The following is an 18,898-nucleotide window of genomic DNA, read 5'->3' on the forward strand; positions in this document are numbered from 1 at the left end:
AGAAACCACTGCCGGAGAGAGAAAAGTCATCTGGTGGTCACACTGGGGTACAAAGCAAGCTGTGTAATCTCTAGGCTTTTATTATATTTTGGAAAGAATATGTAAATCATTGTACCTAATCCACTTTTAAAATGAAGAACAAGAAACACAGAACTCTTCTATCAGCATGTCAGTAATTGCAATGGAAATATGCTCAGTCGTTAGAGAAGGAGGGGAGGGACAACCGTAAAGGTACAAAATACACAACGAGTGAGGAAGAAAGAGATGTGGACGTTGAGAAAGAGCAGGGATGAAAAACCGAAGCGGAAAATACGTCCTCCCCGACAGACAGCACGTTAAAATGGAGCTAACAAGTTGCTAGCCTGAATTTGGGTCAACTATGCAGGATTGCTCAGGTTGGTGACGGTGAGGCCAGGACCAAATTTCAATCGGTCACTAGTGAATATTGGCTGATTGTGCCATCTCCGCTTAAGCCCAGGCGTTCCCAGAACTTGAGGGCCCACAGGCACTTAACCCCTTGGCCGGTGCCCTCCGCCATGATCTCACTGGGAGGAGGGTCTGGGTCATCAGAGGCTCTCCTCCCCTGCCCCCCCTCCCCCGCACGTGTCCCCATCCTTCCGGGAGCTTCTGCAAGATGACCTCTCTGGGTCAAGAGCAGCAGGGAAACTCCAGACCTGGTTTGGGAGATAAAAACAGGAACGCGAGTCAGTCTATGTCAGTACCTCCAACCAGGCCTGCCTGCCGGGGCAGGAGGGAGCTGGGTTGGTACTCTGGAGATTTCCCAGAGGATGGGGCAACCAGGTTTAGACATTGAGACTCTTTGCCAAGATTACATGAAACAAAACATTAAGAAATCAAGATAGACGGGTACACTTACTCCATCAGGGATTACGGTTTCTGGAACACTAGTTCCTTAACAGCACCGTAGTGTGAGGTCAGGAGGTGGGTGGCAAGACCCATCTCTGAAAAGTGTCATCAGCACATTGTGTCCTGAGAAGGCTGGTGGTGAAGACACCGATATGTCTCTTTTTTTTGTTTCCCCGAATGCCGATCTCCCCAAACACTTGTTAATGTCACCTAATAGTGTTCCTGAATTGGGGTTCCGTGGGGCAGAGTATGGGAGAGTGTTCTTGGGTGTGGGTAAAGTCTGCATGCTTCGGACCAGTTGTGATTAGCTTTTCTGGAAGAGGCTTGTGACAGAGGCCCATTGGTGCGACTGGACCGCCCTGAGCCCTACGTTCCACAAGCTCCCCTCCCCAACTTTCACTCTTTTTCTCTCCCCATCTGAAGAAACAGAGTCATGTTCTAGTCGGAAACCCAACCTCTCCGTTTCCCACTTTCCAACCTCACACCATCTTTAAAATCACACCAGGTGAAGTCCTTCCAGGGCTGAAACCCTTCCGTGGCTTCCCATCACATTTATAGTAAAATCCAAAGTTCTTCTAGTGGTTTCTGAGGCTGGCCTGGCCTGGCCTGTGTCCACTGACTCCCTCTTCCCACTCACATCTCACACCTCGCGCTTCAGTCACTGTACCCTCCCACAGGGACTTGCATTCTCCACGCACACTCCACTGGCAAGACTCGCCTTTTCTGTCCCTTGTGCTGGCGACCCTTCCCTGGCTACCGATGGCATCATAGGCGCTCAAGTACTGCCTCCCAGATGACTTCCCTGACCGCCTCCTCCTCCAATACTCCCCTTTACCTGCCAAACTTTCCCGTAATGTGCACACCACTCCCTGCTCCCCCAGTGTCACCTCCATAGTGTGCAAGGTCTAAGAGGACAGATGCTTGCTTTTCTCGTTCATGGCTGAATTTCCGAGCCGGCCACCCAGTTTGCTCAATGCCTGTATCCTGATATAACCCTCCCGACACTCACGTTGCCAGTTTTCCTCTCCTTGCTTCTAGGATTTAACACATTAAATTGAACTCTGGCCCTTAACTCTCGTCTTCCCCTCAGTCTGTTGCTTCAGACCTATTTGGGGTCCTGTGTCCTCCCCTCCAGGTCCAGTTTCTCAGAGTTGATGCCCCCCCACCCAGTCACCATGTGTTATTTGATGTGATTTCCCTACTGCACGTGACATGACCACTTCCTTCCGTCTTTTGAAATTTTCCCTTCTCTTTTTTTCTCCCGCCTTCCCTCCAGACTCCCGGACTCACCAGTTCCTGGGTTTTTCTTAATGTTGCTTTAAATGTGGGTAAAAATTCAGCTCTCAGTGTCCACAGTGTAACCTACCATGTCCCTACCTGCTGCATTTCTCAGTCTCCTAGAAAACGTGTTTGACGATGGTGAACCCAGCCAAGAAGCCTGACCTTTCTGTTTTGTGACTGGTGTTGTTAAGGTCTGTTAAGCTACGCTAGTCCTAAAACTCTGACACCTGGAAGGGCTCTTGACCATCAAGACGTGTAGCAGCACATGAATTGTGAAACCTTGTACGAGTGGGGTGCACGGGTCACTCTGCAAGAGTGAGCAGAGCCTTAACGTGATCACAGTGCTTCAGGGAAGATGTGATTGGAGTAAACCTTGAGAAGTGTCACATTCTGGACTTGCCTTAACGCCTGATGGCAGAGAATCGACGTGCCCGCTGGCCACTGCACCTGCAAAGAAGAGGCAATCGGGAGTGACTGTGTGTGTTGAATGAGCCCGTCGGGAGTGTTAACCAACCGTCCCCATGTCGGAAGTTTCCATGCATGTGAAGTTTGGGGATCTGAGAGATAGAGGGTGACTTTCCTAGAATTGTATTCTATTCAGAACAAAGACAACTGAGGCATCCCCTATCTCAGGGTTTCTTGTCAACCTCTGAGTCTTTGACGACTTAACGAGGTCCTACCAAGTATGCCTTGGCTGCATACACCACAAACACGCTGAGTGAACGGTGACATCGAGCGCACTCTACAAACCTTCTTGGGCCTTTCAAAGATGACTGGTTGCTGTACGAGGTGTTACTTCTAACGATCACGAAATCCCTGTAATTCGAGGTGGCTCTAGAGCTGGGAATGACCGTGTATTCTTTGCAGGACACATCACACAATGAATGTTGGCTTGAGAAGTGTTTATTCCAGTTTGCCTTCCAGTCGTGGTCCTACAGTGCTTGTCTTCTCTGGCTAATTGCCCCCCCCCCCCCCGCTTTATTTGGGAAGACTGACATTGGAAAGAGAAAGCCAGAATCTTGCCCTGAACATAATAGCCTGTTTCTGGTCTTGAGTTACCCTTCAACTTGATCTTGAGTTAAATGGGGAGTTCGCTTCAAGCTCTGAATAATGCTTCCAGTGTAGTCAAATTAAATTGTATTATATTCTCTTTGGAGCAAAGGATCTGTGTCATTTTGGACCTCGAGGATGATGATCTCCAAGAGGTCCTGATACATAGTACTGTGCTCAGTTATTTTTCTGAACAATTTGAGAATGTAAGCAGAGACACGGAGGATGGTGGCCAGAATATTTCCTGTGTCCCTGATGGAGCCTGTCTTGGAAGCTGTAGCTTTGTAAGAGCCAAACGGGCCCGCTGACCGAGCCCCAGGATTGGGCAAGCAGTGTTGGCCCAGAGCAGCCTCCCAAGGTCAAAGACGGCAGTTCCTGGAGAGTAGGGGAATGCTCACTTTCAGACAGAATGCAGAGCCAAGTCAAGAATTCCGGTTTAACTTTCCCCAACTCACCAGTCATGTAAATTACCCCACTTCTCCTGGGTCAGGTGAGTAAAGGGCTGTTGGAAGGGCAAGTGTTCGCTTAGAGAAACCAGAAGTCAGGAGAGGTGTTCCCATCTGAAAGTTGAGAGTATCAGATCACAGGGGCACCTGGGTGGCTCAGTCAGTTAAGCCTCTGACTTCAGCTCAGGTCATGATCTTGTGGTTCTTGAGTTCAAACCCCACGTCAGGCTCTGTGCTGACAGCTCAGAGCCTGGAGCCTGCTTCAGATTCTCTCTCTCTCTCTCTCTCTCTCTGCCCCTCCTACACTCACACTCTCTCTCTCTCTCTCTCTCTTTCTCTCTCAAAAATAAATAAACATTAAAAAAATAAAGAGTATCAGACGACTTACCTTGGAAAGTATTTCATTCATTCATTACTCAAATGTTCACTGGCCTTCTACTCTGTAGTAGGCACCAAGTCTGATAACATAAAGATGAAAAAAAGTGTTTCCTTCCCCAAATAACAGTCTTATGGAGAACAGATACACACACACACAAGAATGGTGACCAAGTTTGGCAGTGAGGCTCACCAAGGACATGGGAGCAGCTCATAAAGGGTCTTTACAAGATGCTAAGGAGCTCTAACGTTTAGACTAGAGCTGTCCATTACAAGTCTAACGAGAACTACATAGGCAGTCTTTCATTTTCTGGTAACCACATTTAAAAAAATTAAAGGAAGCAGGTGAAATTCATGTTTATAATATATCGTGCCACCACAATACGTTCAAATTCTCATGTCAAAATGTTACCATTATAAAAAAATACTGAGACATTTTACATTCTCTTCTTTGTTCTATGTCTTTAAACCCCAGTGTATACACCTACAGCATACCTCCCTTTGGTGTAGCCACTGGACAACACAGCTGTAGACACTGATTATCATCCCCGTCTTACAGATGGAAACACTGGGGCTTCGAAAAGCTAACTACCTTGAAGAGAACTGAGCCATTTTCAATATGGCCACTTAGGGTATTTTGCCCACTCTTCTTCTGCAAGAAGAAAGATTAAAAACTGAAACCTAACCTAAAAATTAAAACCAACCTAAATATTTTTATACTGAATAAAAAATATTTTTGAAAGTCTTCTTCAAAGTATTAAAATGCTGTCAAGACACTAAGGACATACCAGATAAAATCTAAGAGAAGACAGGAGCCAAGAGTGTTCTGATCATTTTGAAGAAGGCAACAAAGGAGAGAGAAGAAAGACACATTGGAAATGTGGGAGGAATAATGTGACTCTAAGTCCAGGTAGGAGAGCAGTGCACCACCCCAGACCCCGTATAGCGCTGGTCACAATAGCCTAGGCTGTGGGCATTGAGCTGAAAGCATCATTTCAGCTTTCAAGATTGAAGAAAAACAAATGACTTGCCCGAAGTCGTCACCTAGAAGAAGTGGAGTCAGTAATCAAACCCAGTCTGTGCTGACTCCAGAGTTTCAACTTAATGTGAGCACAATAACCTCGTTGGGGTCTAATTTTGTCCACATTAACTGGAACTCTTCTTTGGAAACTACATCTTTACCCACTGGGATGATGTGGATGCAATCTCTTAGTTCACTTAATCTACATCTGACAAAAATCTTTGTTATTGATATTTTAATGTCAATCGACAAAAAGTCAAGTGGCTGCAATTTAACCTTGATTGTGTCCTTACTCTAATGACTCAATCAATGTCTCCAGGACTATGACAGGTGGGAAAATATATATACATCTTTAATCTTGTCTGGCTCTAGTGTCACCAGCCATCAGAACTACTGGAAGGGGGGGGGGGTGCCTGGGTGGCTCGATCGGTTAAGCGTCTGACTTGGGCTCAGGTCATGATCTCACCGCTCATGGGTTCAAGCCCCGTGTTCAAGCCCCAAGCTGACAGCTCAGAGCCTGGAGCCTGCTTCGGATTCTGTGTCTCCCTCTCTCTCTGCCCCTCCCCCACTCACACTCTGTCTCTGTCTCTTTATCAAAGTAATAAATAAACATTAAAAAAAAAACTACTGCAAGTGGAAAATCTCTCCACTTGTATTTGAGATGTTTGGCCTCTTTTCTTTCTGCCACTTGTTATCCTAACTTCAGTGGTCTGGGGGGTTGTCTCCCTTGGCCATAGACGTACTTCCCTATACTTGAGTTTATATTGTGATGGTATAATTGTCCTAGTTTCTTTCCATTCTTACTTACCAAATTTTTACTGTTCTACATATTTCTCACTCCTAATTTTCATACAGCATAGTGGTTAAGAGTGTGGGGGGTCAAAGGAGTGCCTGGGTGGCTCAGTCAGTTAAGGATCTGACACTTGATTTGGCTCGGGTCATGATCTCACAGTTTGTGAGACCAAGCCCCACATCAGGCTCTGTGCTGATAGCATGGGGCTTGTTTGGGATTCTCTCTTTCCCTCACACTCTGCCCCTCCCTGTCTTGTGCATTCTCTCTCTCCCCCCCCCAAATAAATAAATAAACATAAAAAAAAAAAGAGTGTGGGATTTGGAGTCCACTGGGCCTAGGTAGAGTCTGGCTTTGTGACCCTGTGTGTCTGCTCAAGTCTTCTATACTTTGGTATTTTCATGTTCTGTACGATAACTACTTCATTAAATAAGATAATGTTTGTAAACGTTGCCAGTACCCATAGCCCGTAACAAGCACTTAGTAAATACATTATTATACCTGGAATCTCGTCATTAGCCTTGTTAGTATTATATCTTCAGGGATTCAGAAACCAATGTAATGATGCTGGGAGATTTAAATACCAGAAGTAGCAGTGAGTCTAATAGACCTCTATTCGTGGGAAATCTAGATTGGGAAGACTGGATATATTTGTCAAGAACAAATAACAAGCCTTGACTACCATTGTGACCTTAGATTATATTATCTATTCGTTAAATAGATCAAATTATGTCCCAAGAGCCAAAGCCATTGACTCTCATAATAATTGATTCCTTTCTGCTTGCCTTTACCTGAGAGATGGATATTTAAGGTCATGTTTATATCATTCCTTTTTCCTTTGGACCTACTGGGGCTTGGCAGCTGCTGATCTCCCTTTCGCGTCCCCATGATTGCAGAGATTTGATGTGTTGGAGGTGAAGGTGGAGTGGAGAGTCTTTCTCCTCTCTCCGTCAGCGTTGTAAAGCCAGGGATCTGACAGCACCTCTGTTTGCTTCCTTCATGACATGCTGTTGATGGGCCACGGAGAACTCACACCAGCTGAAAGGCGGGAGAGAAACCGGCAAGGGCAGAAACATAAACAATAGTTTATGTGCTTTCTGTAACATTTAAAAAAAAATTTTTTTTAATGTTTATTTATTTTTGACAGAGAGAGAGAGAGAGAGAGAGAGAGACAGAGAGACAGAGCATGAGCGAGGGAGACACAGAATCCGAAGCAGGCTCCAGGCTCCGAGCTGTCAGCACAGAGCCGACTCGGGGCTCGAACTAACTCATGAACCGTGAGATCATGACCCGAGCTGAAGTTGGCCGCTCAACCGACTGAGCCACCCAGGTGCCCCTGTAACTTTTTTTTTATGGAAGAAATATAAAAAGAAATATAAAAGGATCAACTCACCCTGGCTTGTTTTAATTAATAGACTTTATTTTTTAAGAATGGTTTTAGGTTTACAGAAAAACTGTGTGGAAAGCACAGTTAGTTCCCATGGAACCCTCACTTCCACCACCGGCCACACACACACACACACACACACACACACGGTTTCCCTACCATTAGCATCTTGCATGAGTGTGGTACATTTGGTACAGCTGATGAACCCATGCTGATATGCTGATATTCACTAAAGTCCATGGTTGACATCAGGGTTCATTCTTTGGGTCTTGATAGATGCATAATATCACGTATGGGCCATGACAGTATCGTACACAACAGTTTGCTGCCCTAAACACCCCAGTGCTCCACCTGTTCATCCCTCCCTTCCTCCCTGCTACCTTGACTGCTGGCACTGCTCTAACACGTGGCTGCATTTCAGATGCAGCCTGTCTAAAGGACATCAGCTTCCTAAGGTCAATTTTTTTTTTTTCAAATTCCTATCTTTCACAGAATCTAAGATGTCACCAGTTGTGACGTGCATCATGACTTACATATCTCTAAGCAAGAAAAAGACACACTGCGATTACGCTGAGTTGCGCCACTGACCGTAAGATGCCCTGCCTTCAGGCATGTGAAAACGAGAACAAATAGCATCTCAGGACTGATAAAAATGTGACATGGAGTCCAGGCCTGCACAGGTGACCCTGGCGCTAGGTAATGGGTGACGGCGTGTGACAAGCCTTGCTCACCGCCTGCCCACGATGTGTGCTTCCCCTCTGCCTTCGTTCCTTGACTCCCCCCCACACCTCCTGCACCATCCCTCTGTGTCCTTCCACTGTCTCCCCAACCCTCCCCCCGCCACCCCCGCGCTCCGTCCCCCAGTCGACCTGGGCTGGGTTCCCTTACCTTGCATCTCGTGAGTCCCGGATGCCGGAGCCCTTGTGTCAGCCTTGGGCTTGCCTGCAGGAAGTAGCCTTCGCAGTCAGAGCTGGTGGGGATTACCTAGGACACTTGACAGACAGCAAAGCCCCTTAATTCTTGGCCCTGGTGTCCCCGGGGCTGGGGAGCAATTAGGGTTTAGTGACGGATCGTTGTGCCACTCACTGGCTTTCCAACTTGATTAGGTAAAGCTCAGACAAACCCCAGTAAAATGATTTCTCGGGGACCTTTGAAAGTTTGGGATATAATTGAAGACAGGCTTATTATTTAACAATTGCTAAAATTCAAAGAAACACGTGTTGTGCTTATTCGTGAGGTCAGTGAGGTGAGAAAACTCTCCCATCGACCACCAGGAATTCCAGATGGCAGCCGGAATCCTGCCCCCTCAGATCTGTGACCTTGGGGGGCCCTGGACCTTGCATCTTGTCATCTGGAAAGGAGGGGGGGGGCAAGCCCATCTCCCGGATGGCTGTCAGGGTTCCACGAGGTGATCATGAGAGCCCGTGGGACCGTCGAGGCCGGTCAGCCCCGAGAGCTTCCGGTCCATCCCAGAGCTGCCTTTCTAGAGCCTCATCAGTGCTCATCGCCATGGCTACTGCTGGCTTGCTAAGGACTCAGGCTGCCAGATTTAGCAAATAAAAACTCAGGATGCCCAGTGAAATTTGAATTTCGGATAAACAACGAATAATTTTTTAGTGTGAATTCGCCCCAGACAGTCCACGGCTCGTACTTCACTATATCTTTCCTTTCCTATTGCAGGAGACATACTTATGCTGCAAAAGCATTTGTAGTTTATCTGAAATTCAGTTTCACCGGGCGCTCTGTGTTCTATCTGGCAACCTTAACAGGGACAGAATATTATCTTGTTGAAAACACTAGGAAGATGTTTCACTGGAAACAGCTGGTGTTAGGATAGATTCAGACCTATCTGGCAGCCTCATTTATCAGTTCTGCGTGAAGAAGAACCAATTTATACATTATTCTCGATAATTAAACGTCGTTCCACCAAAGTTGGTCCTGTATTAAAGAAACAAAGTTAAGTACCTCGTGGCGTCCTAGGCTGAGAGAAGGAGTGTCTCGTGATGAAAAGGTTTGTTGTTGTTAAAGTTTGTTTTTTTTAGCGATCTCTGCACCCAACATGGGGCTCGAACTCATGACCCCAAGATCAAGAGTCACATGCTTTACCCACTGAGCCAGCCAGGTGCCCTGAAGAAAAGGTTTTTTAAAAAACAATCCCAAGGCAGCCTCTCCTTCACATGACCCTAACAATTATTTTTGGATTTGTGTATATTTTAGCATCTTAATTTTTTTATCCTTTTCAAAATTACCCTATATGTATTTCTCTGTGGGTAGCAAATTAAAGCCATGAAAATAAGCCTAATTACATTTCGATGAGGGGAAAGTGAGAGAAGACAGCAAAGAGATGAAAATTAAGAGCAGGTATTTATCTTAAGTAGATTCTAAAATTTGCTTTAGATGCTCTCAAAGTGATTAGTAATTTCTTAATGTTGCTTTTAGAATAAAAAAAAATGTCATGGGCTTGAGGACTCTACTATCCTTAACTGACTTTTGACATAATCTGGATTTTTGTGAATTTTCTCCTACCCGAAACTCGTGCTGTTCCCCGGGTTGGTGAATGACATATTTGTTGATGTTCGTACAAGCCCTGTTCTGTGTGCCGTAGGCAGTAAAGTGACAAAGTGGGCAAAGCCCGAACCCTCCCTCGAGGGAATGTGTGTTCTCTGGGGGGAGAAATACCAACCAAACAGGCCTCTGGAATGTGAGAAAGAAGAGAATCAGGCTGACTGGCCATTGCTACCTGTAGGTCCTTCTACAAACAGTAGTCTTACTTAATGCTGACAACAATTTTGTGAGTGATATTATATTATTCCTTTTTAACAGGGAAAACTGAGGGCCAGAGAGGTTAAGTAACATGCCGATGTTATAAGGCTAGCAGGTGATGGAGTGAGATTTCAAATCAGGTCCGTCTGACTTGGCTGTACTATCAGCACAGAGTCCCTAAATGGGGGGACTTGGAAGAGAGACAGGTCACTTCTGACAGAGGGGTTGGGTAGCATCTAGGACAAGTTCACGGGCAGAGCTCAGGTGAGCAGAGACCTGGTAGACAGATCAGGTTTTGACATGCCTTGGAAAGGAAGGGTCTTTGGGCCAAGAGAGGAGCTTGAGCAAGAGGCCAGACCTTGGGGTAGGTACTGAGTTCTAGGTAGTTCCAGGAATAACATGTAATTCACTTGGACTTGAGCTCAAGGTGTGTGGGAAGAAGAGGTGCACTAATGAGGTGAGCCAAGCAGGAGGACTTTGTGAAGGAGTCTCCCTGCCTCTGCAGATGGTGGGGAGCCAACAAGGGTGTTGACAGGGTTAAGCTGGCATCAGGCACAGGCTGGATGAGAGGAGCATGTGACACTGGAGGCAGACAGACAAGATAGAAGGTCATCGGCATGACAGGGCACCACGGAAAATGAAAAAGAGGGTGGATAGCAGTAGACGTGGGCAAAGCAGGACTGGGGACTGGAGCGATGGCAGTGGATGGCAGGGGGAACTATAGTAGGGTGCACAGTTGACCCGTGGGTGGGCTGTAAGTGAAAATCCCCGGCCACAAATAAATGGCTGTTTGGAGAGGAGCTCTAGAGATAGCAGGATGAGGGATGGACTTCCCCGTAGGCTGGTTGTACTCAGAATAGTTACCACATTCCAGAGTCTAATCCTCACTTTGTTAGTCTATGACACTGATTTATTATTATTTTAATCGGGCTCTAACAAACTAATATTAAGCAATCTTCTGATACACTTATGCAGGAAAATTAGAATGCAGTTAATCTATTTCTCAATGGAGACAATAAGGTTAAGTGAATGCTGACATTTGCTGATCAATACATTTTTACCCTGAAAGCTGATCTACACTTGAGTTCAGATTACATTCAGGAGGTAGAGGAGTACATTTGCAATCTCAGCAAAGGGATTTGGATGGGTATGCAGTGGTAGAGGTGTATCTGCCATGTGGACAGGCCTCACTCCCGAATGACCAGCATGCCTCTGGTTGATTCATTCTTCCTACAGTTGTATCCATTTCTTTAAATGAAGCTGGTGTCTGAGTCTTGGCCAGGAAACCATTGGTTCTCTTTAAGGTGACTCTGTACATGCCTGCACCGTCCCTTGGTATATGTTTTTACAGTTTTACCATGAGAGCACCAGGTTGTGCCTTATTTCCAGGCTCTTTGGCAGAAACTCAGTGTTGAATGTGGGTTTCGCCCACACGGGTATAGGGTACACCCAGCTTGCAAAGTTGAACTTCCATTCAAGGATGTAGGGAAAGGACTCTTATCTTCAAGGAGAACATTTGGACCTGAGGCTTAACAAGGGTGTAACATCTTTGTGCATATGGGAAGGTCAACACTTCAGAATATGACCATGGCCTTCATACTTCTTGGTTTTAAGAAACCGTTCTTTCTTTAAAACAACTTAGCAAGTAATTCTGGGAGGACCGCTCTGACTGAGACCTCAGGAGCAGGCAGTAGAAGTCTGAGCTTCAGCCACCTCTGGAAATTTAAAAAACACATTTTAGTCATAGCTCAAGGATATAAAAGAGCCCAGAGGCATATGAACCTCCCATCGCTAAGCGGAAGGCACAGAGACCAGTTAGTTCACAAGTCAAGGGCACTTCAATTTGGGGTCTGGAGTAGCTCTCCAAAGGAGGGAGCTTTGATGGGGTCTTGAAGGGCACTAGGATTTGGATCAGGTAAACAGAGAGGTGTCCGTGTATCCAGGGTTGGATGGAGGAGACAGGTAAGAGTCTATTGCCCTTGAGAGTCTGCTGTCAGCCAGACCCTTTGCAAAGTGTTGATAAATCCCCATTTCGCTTGGTGGTTCCGTGCTGGGGGAAAGCCTGGAGGATTTCCTCCCAGCCCACCCTGCAATGCCCAGACCTGGCAGAGAAAGCACTTAGCAAGACTTATTTGATCAAGGTCGGAAACATCGTCCACAGCCAATAACCATTAACAAGAAGTCACCTGGCTTTTATGTACCACTGACATGAGAGCTTCGCCACGGCCTACTGGTGGCCTTGTCCCCACTTTAGACATCAGGAGACTGAGATGGCGGGCAGAGCTCCCCAAAGTCACTCTGCTGAGAAGGGGTGAAACTCAGGGGTCCGACCTCCATGGACTGACCCCCATGTGGCCTCAAGGCCTGGGAACTTGACTCAGGGATAGCGTGAACCGCGGAACAGCCGAGATTTTGAGAGCGAACTGCTACTCCACGGAGCAAGCAAGGGAGAGCAGAGAAGTGACGGCTTTCACACTCTGGAGAACTTTAGACCTTTTCATCGCTTAATAGAGTGGCATTGAAATGCAAATTATTTTCAAATTGTACTTTAATCTTCATCTCCTTCAGAAATGAAAAAAACAGAAATCCATTTGCGGGGCTGGTCTACATTTTACACGTGGGTATCTTCGTAAGATTTTCGTCTTTGTCTCTTTCTCCTTGTTGCGTCTAGAGAAGTGGCAGTGAATGCTTGAGGCAGGACTAAGGTGTTTGGGGGAATGCCCTTGACCCTGGACTCAGTGCTTCCTGGACATACTCTTCTATGGAAGAGGGAACTTGTTTCCTTTTGCTTTTTTATTATGGAACATGCAAATAAATATGAGTTAGAGGACATAGTGTAAGGATTCCCCATATTCACAGCACCTAGACTTAATTTTTCATCATACTGACATCTATAAAGTGAATCCCAGACCTTGTAGATCATGAAATACCACTCCAGATTATCACAAAGCATGTTTTATAAAGAATAAGGACAACTTTGGGGCACCTAGGTGGCTCAGTCCAACTTTGGCTTAGGTCATGATCTCACAGCCTAGGAGTTCAAACCCCATGTTGGGCTCTGTGCTGACAGCTCAGAGCTTGAAACCTGCTGCAGATTCTGTGTCTTCCTCTCTCTCTCTCAGCCCCCTGCACTTATGCTTTGTCTCTCTCTCTCTCTCTCTCTCTCTCTCAAAAATAAACATTAAAGAAAAAAAATAAGTACACCTTCAAAACATAACCCCAATATTATCGCAACTATCAAAATTCTCTTAGTATCATGTTATACCATCTAGATTCAGATTTCTCCAATGGCTTCCAAGCTGTCTTTAGTTGTTTTTGTTTTTGTAACATTTGGAGTGTTGAAATCAGGACTTGAATAAGGTCCTGCATTTGGTTGTTATGTCTAGGAGTCTTTCTCATGTTAGAACAGAACCCTCTCACCCTTCTTTCCCTTCTTCTTGCCTCTGCCCTGCCGAAGGTCCCACGTTCTGAGTGTGTGAGTGCTCACGGGGGTGGGGTTTTACCTGCTCCTCCCTCCCTGGTAACTGGGAGTCGGGCACAAACGCTCCATGCATCCAGGCTCCGCGTTGTGCAAGAGAACGTTGCGCGGCAGGGCTGCTTTTCCTCCCTGTGGGCAGTTTATAGAGAACAAAATCCAGGTGCTAATGGTGCTCGCTAATCCTGAGCTCTCGCTGCTTCCAGACCTAGTGAAGTTCAATTTCTTGTCCTGCCAACCACCTGGAAGGCGTTGAAACCTGACGTGGTGACTGAGCAGGAAAGTGTTTTAAGGAGAATGACCAGCAGCATTTGGGAGAGAAGAGGTGGGGCAGGGCCTGGGGACAGAGCGGCTTGTGGTGCCAGGGGAGGGGGAGGCTTGAAGGCCAAGGTGGGATAGCACCATTACCACTGCATGGGTCCAAGCCAGGACTGCAGGATCCCTTCGCTTGACAAATACGTCCCAACCCCCGCCCCCGTTCCCCCACCATCCGCACCTCCCTCCCTGCCCCATGTTTCCCAGCTCGGGCACCCCAGCTACTCAGGCCGGAACCTCAGAATCTCTCCCTGACCTTCTCTTCTCCTGCACCCCATCCAGCCCATCCACAGACCCTGTCTGCTCCGCCCGCTGGAACCCGACTCACTTCCACATGTCCACCGCCCTCTGCCCTCTCCCTGGCTAATCACACGGCCCGCTCTCTGGTCTCCACCCTGAACCTAATGACATTATTCCCCCCACAGCAGCCTGTCACCTCTTAACTGTGTTCCCAGCTGTAGGCACCGGAAACGCCCCTGTGGACAAAACCAGCCCCTCGTCTGGCAGGGGTCACCTTCTAGCAGCTCACATTCAATTAGGTCAGGGCGTGCTTCACGCTAAACTCCCGCGACAGCCAGAGAGGCCTCCTGTGAGCACCCCCACTGGAAGATCAGCCTCGCCCCCCTCTCAACAGCCCCCTGCTGTCCCCACGGCACTGACAGCCACCTTCTAAGTTACGTGTTTCTGTGGCCGTGCGTTTGTATCTCCCCGGCTGGAATTTGCTTGCTCACTGCCATATCCAAGCGCCTCCAACTGTGCTGGGTACCCGGTGGGCCCAGGATCTGATGACTGGATAAGTAAGGTCATTCACGTAACCAGGCCTGGAAAATCAGATGGTGGAGATGCCACAGCCCAGTGATCTCTGAGCTGCTTAACTGGAAGGGAGTTTTGAGAAGCCAGACGTCAGGGCACCAGAGTGGTGGAGTGGGGGGTGGGGGGTTGGGTTCTAGACCCTTTCTTTCCCTCTCCTCCCATCTGAAGGTTCTGATTGAGGGTGGGAAGCATAGGGCTTCTCCCCAGCTTTTGCACTCCTCTCTCTCGAGATAGTCGTATTTCTTGACATCCTGCCTTTTCTGAAAGACTGACCCAGTACCTGGAAGCAGAGTGCTGACTCCACCTGATAAAAAGCTGATTTTTCACCCTTAACATGATTCACTCCACCGTTCGTACTGTGAAGTCTTGTGATGTTCGTATTCGTGAAGTCCGTGAGGCACTCTCAGGCCACCTCTAGCTCAAAATCCATTACCCAATCCCCTCTTCTTCATCTGGAAGGCTCTGTGTACTGTGGGGAAGGAAACAGCACCCCCCTCACCTTGCGCGGTTCAGGCATGTTTTCACGGCCCCTCATCGCCCTCCCGCTCAAGGCTTCAGGAGGAAGTTACGGTGTGGCAACATTACCTTCTTACGATCTGGGCTCCAAGAACATACCAGGTCAAGTCCGTTTCCTCCGTATCTTGCCAAGGGCAAAGCCTGCCTAGAAACAGGCACTCCCTTTCCGGGGGCCGGGAGAGGGGCGGTGATGCAGGAGGGTGTGTTGTCGAAAGTAAGTGGCTTCGCACGATGCCGCTCCTGGCAGATCAGTTTCTATCAGACGCGTGCCGCGGGGCTTCTCAAACTTCCCTAGTTCTCCCCGACGGTGTCTTTCTAGACGCTGTTTTCCTCAGCGGCCCCATGAAATGGCGACAGCACAGGTGTACCGTGTGTGCCTTTCTGGGCGTCTGGCCTCGGCGTCATCCGATGACCCGGACACAGAAGTGGGAAAAGCCGGGCTGACTCCGGGGCGTGGACGCAAGTGTGGCGAGCGCACTGGGCTCCCCGCGTGGTGTCGTGGGAAGGCGGCGGGAAAGCTGGCTGTGGCAGAAAGGCGCCCGCCGCCGAGCTCACGGGAAGTGGCTCAGAACGAAACACAAGCAAGTGCCCAAATGAGTGGGGCACACTTGGCATCAGGAAGTTAGGGAGACCTGGCTCCGTGGCCTTGGATCTGAGACTTCACAGAAATACGGACACGCCCTGAGCCTGGAAGGACGGAGAGACGTGGTGAAGTCAGGAGTGGGGAAGGAGGAGAAGGTGAATGTGGGAGGAGCCGGCTCCAGCCAGTTTGCAGCTGGTTGGGCCCGGCTGTGAGTGAGGAGGACGAGGAGGAGGGGGTAGGCGGCTGCACATCGAGCCTGGAGGGGTCGGGGACCAGCACGTAGGGTCTGCTCTCAGATCAGAAACCCCAGCAGCTGCGTCGGGCGCGTTTAGTTACGGAACTTCACTCACTCTACCGTCCCCGGGCCCACGCGCTCGGCCCTTGACCCTGTGCGTGCCGCTCAGCACCTGCTCAGCAGCAAGACCCCCTGGGCGCCACAGCCCAGACAAAACCTCCCTGTTTCCTCAGCTCCCAGTAAATCTTCAGTTTCATATTTTTATTCCAATTTTTGCCCGGGGCCCAGAGAGTGCGGGCGGGCGCCTGCGACTTGATGAATGGCTTCCAGGTGAAGGGCACAGGACGGGTGCACCGGAGAATGTCGCCGTCTCCTCCCAGGCCCCAGTGCCACGTGGCCGGGGCAGAGGCGTGTCCCCCGCCCGCCTTCCGTACAGGATGGAGACACAACAGCACATCATTCACCAGACGCTTCAGAGTTTTGTTTTTGCCTTTTGGGGTCCTTTGAAGACGAGAGGTTTAAGTTTTAACCTTAATTATTATCAAATTATAAAAATGGTTATAAACCCATAATTGTATATACTTAGTTTATAGATTACACATCATTATGGATGTGATTGTACAATTTTTTAAATTAGATAAAGTTAATTAGGAAACTACTATTTCCCTTTGTAGCATCTCTCCCCCGTGTCCGGATGCGGGGGAGGCTGTGTTGTTGACGCAAGTTCGAACAATGAGCTCTGCTCAACGGTGTGGATTTCAGGGTCCTTTCTGCAGCCGGTTTGCCTCTCGTGTGTGATGAGACCTCCGCTCAGCACCCCCACCAGAGCGGAGTCAGGTGGACTCAGCATCGGCTGTGTCCGGAGGGATGTCGAGACTGAGGACGGGGTGTCTGGGGATGACAGATGGAGGGGCGGTCCGCACACGGACACTCAGCCTGGTGGGTTGCTCATCTCTTAACTGGCTGTTTTTCCGCTATCTCTTAATTACGTCTTTGGTCCTCAGGGCTGTCTGGTCGCTGGTCAGAGTGAGACGCCCGGAGAAGAGCCGTGTGCCGGCTGCAGGTTAAATACTTTAAATACTTGAGTGTATTTCACCTTCACCAGAAGCCCTGAGTTGATTATCTTATAGATAAGGAATGACCACCGTCTGCCTGAGGCCAGGGTTGACCTTCCACCGTAATCTTCCTCTTATCCGCCCCCCTCCCCAAATGCTCTCTTTCTTTCCCCTACGCCACCCCTTATAATCACGGCTTTTAGTGTCTGTGCAACCTCGGAGGGGTCTTGCGGGCACCAGTGTCCCCAGCTCTGGGTTCAACACCCGGCAGGCTCACGTCCCCGCTCTAGGAGTGTGGCCGGCTGCCTTGCCCCACTGTTTCCCTGTCCTCATCGGCAAGATGGGGGCAGGGACAGTGGCTCTCCAGGATGCTGCGAGCTAAGTCAGTGCATGCTACTTCTTACCTTCTTCCCAGACAGGAAAATAGGCGCCTCCCCCCCTACCCCACTTTTCCTTTTGTCCATCTAACTTCTTGTTTCCCACCTGCGGTTAAGCGGAACGGCGGCGGCGCAGCAAACAGAATAGACGTAAATCTGTGCTCCGGGCCGTGTGTCTCTATAGCCACCTGGCATTGGTGCTTCCATCGGCCCCTGAGATCCTAGACCGCAGATGGGGTTTTGCGGTGAAAGTCACTTCTTGCGCCCCAGGCCCCTCCTGGCTGTCGCCTCGCAGCACTGGGAATTGGCCCCCACCGGTTCTCCAAATGGAGTTTGTAAAACTGGCCCCAGTGGTGGGCAGAGGCAGGTATGGCCCCAAGTGTAGATTCCAGGGGTGGTAGGGGAGGGGCAGAGAGAGAGAGAGAGAGAAAGAATCCCAAGGAGGCTCCTGGCTGTCAGTGTGGAGCCTGGCGTGGGGCTTAATGTCACCAAACGAACCGAACCGTGAGATCACGTCCTGAGCCCAGACCAAGAGTCGGAGGCTTAACTGACTGAGCCACCGGGTCACCCCCGGCAAACCAAAAATTTTAGATGGAACAGAAATTTCAAAATTGCTGTATCATATTGTAGGAACCTTGGCCGCAAATCTTAAGCAAATCTTATCTGTCATAGGTTTCAGACGGCCGAAGGCCCTGCCACTCACTCGGTGCCTCTGAGGAGAACCCGTGAACTGGGTGTCCCTCCTTCCCACAAGGAATTAACATGCAGCTTGAGGCTGCTGGAGTGGGAGGGAAGGGAATGTGATAAATTGGGTATTGGTTTGCCTAGGGGAGGGGAGGGGAGGGGAGGGGAGGGGAGGGAGGGACTGGATGGGGACTGGAGAGGGGAGGCAGGGGATGGGTGGGGACTGGAAAGGGGAGATGGGTGGGGACAGGAGGGGTGGGGAGGGGGTGGGGGGGATGGGTGGGGACTGGAAATGGGGAGGGGATGGGTGGGGACAGGAGAGGGGAGGCAGGGGATGGGTAGGGACTGGAAAGGGGAGGGGATGGGTGGGGACAGGAGGAGTGGGAGGGGGTGGGAGGGGATGGGTGGGGTCAGGAGAGGGGAGGCAGGGGATGGGTAGGGACTGGAAAGGGGAGGGGATGGGTGGGGACAGGAGGAGTGGGAGGGGGTGGGAGGGGATGGGTGGGGTCAGGAGAGGGGACGCAGGGGATGGGTGGGGACTGGAAATGGGGAGGGGATGGGTGGGGACAGGAGGGGTGGGGAGGGGGTGGGAGGGGATGGGTGAGGAGGGAAAGAGCTTGGGGAGGAACCAGTTTCGGTGTGAAGGTGAGGAGTGAGGCCCTGCAGATATAGAGGAAACTCACGTTTCTCCCTCTCCCTTTTCAAAGGGGCTTTCACTGCAGGTGAGGGGCGTGCCTCCCTTCCTCCTGTGTCCCCTGCATCTATTCCGTTGTCTGCCTTGAACAAACGCTGATATCTCCATTTAGATTTATTCTGAGGTCAGAGCAAAGGGGCTTGAGGATTGGGGCTGGGGCGGGGCGGGACC

The 18,898-nt window shown here is 49.3% G+C and overlaps 1 protein-coding gene across 5 annotated transcripts in view; it reads left to right on the forward strand.

Moving 5' to 3' along the window:
- AGPAT4 (1-acylglycerol-3-phosphate O-acyltransferase 4) overlaps positions 1-18,898 on the forward strand; it is a 126,414-nt gene that overhangs the window by 70,784 nt on the left and 36,732 nt on the right. The window contains exon 1 of one of the 5 annotated variants that reach the window (XM_047101701.1): positions 7,712-7,913. The exons of 3 other annotated variants lie outside the window; for them this stretch is intronic. In XM_047101701.1, the coding sequence (XP_046957657.1) occupies positions 7,877-7,913 (37 nt within the window). In that variant the 5' untranslated portion in view covers positions 7,712-7,876. Of the gene's footprint in view, positions 1-7,711; positions 7,914-16,699; positions 16,857-18,898 lie in introns of those variants that run through there. One more of the 5 variants, XM_047101700.1, reaches the window with a different exon arrangement.

The sequence above is a fragment of the Lynx rufus genome, unplaced genomic scaffold, assembly GCF_022079265.1.
Source record: "Lynx rufus isolate CCGP_SWC_20201006 ecotype Redwood Valley unplaced genomic scaffold, mLynRuf1.p SCAF_6, whole genome shotgun sequence".
Classification (NCBI taxonomy): domain Eukaryota; kingdom Metazoa; phylum Chordata; class Mammalia; order Carnivora; family Felidae; genus Lynx; species Lynx rufus.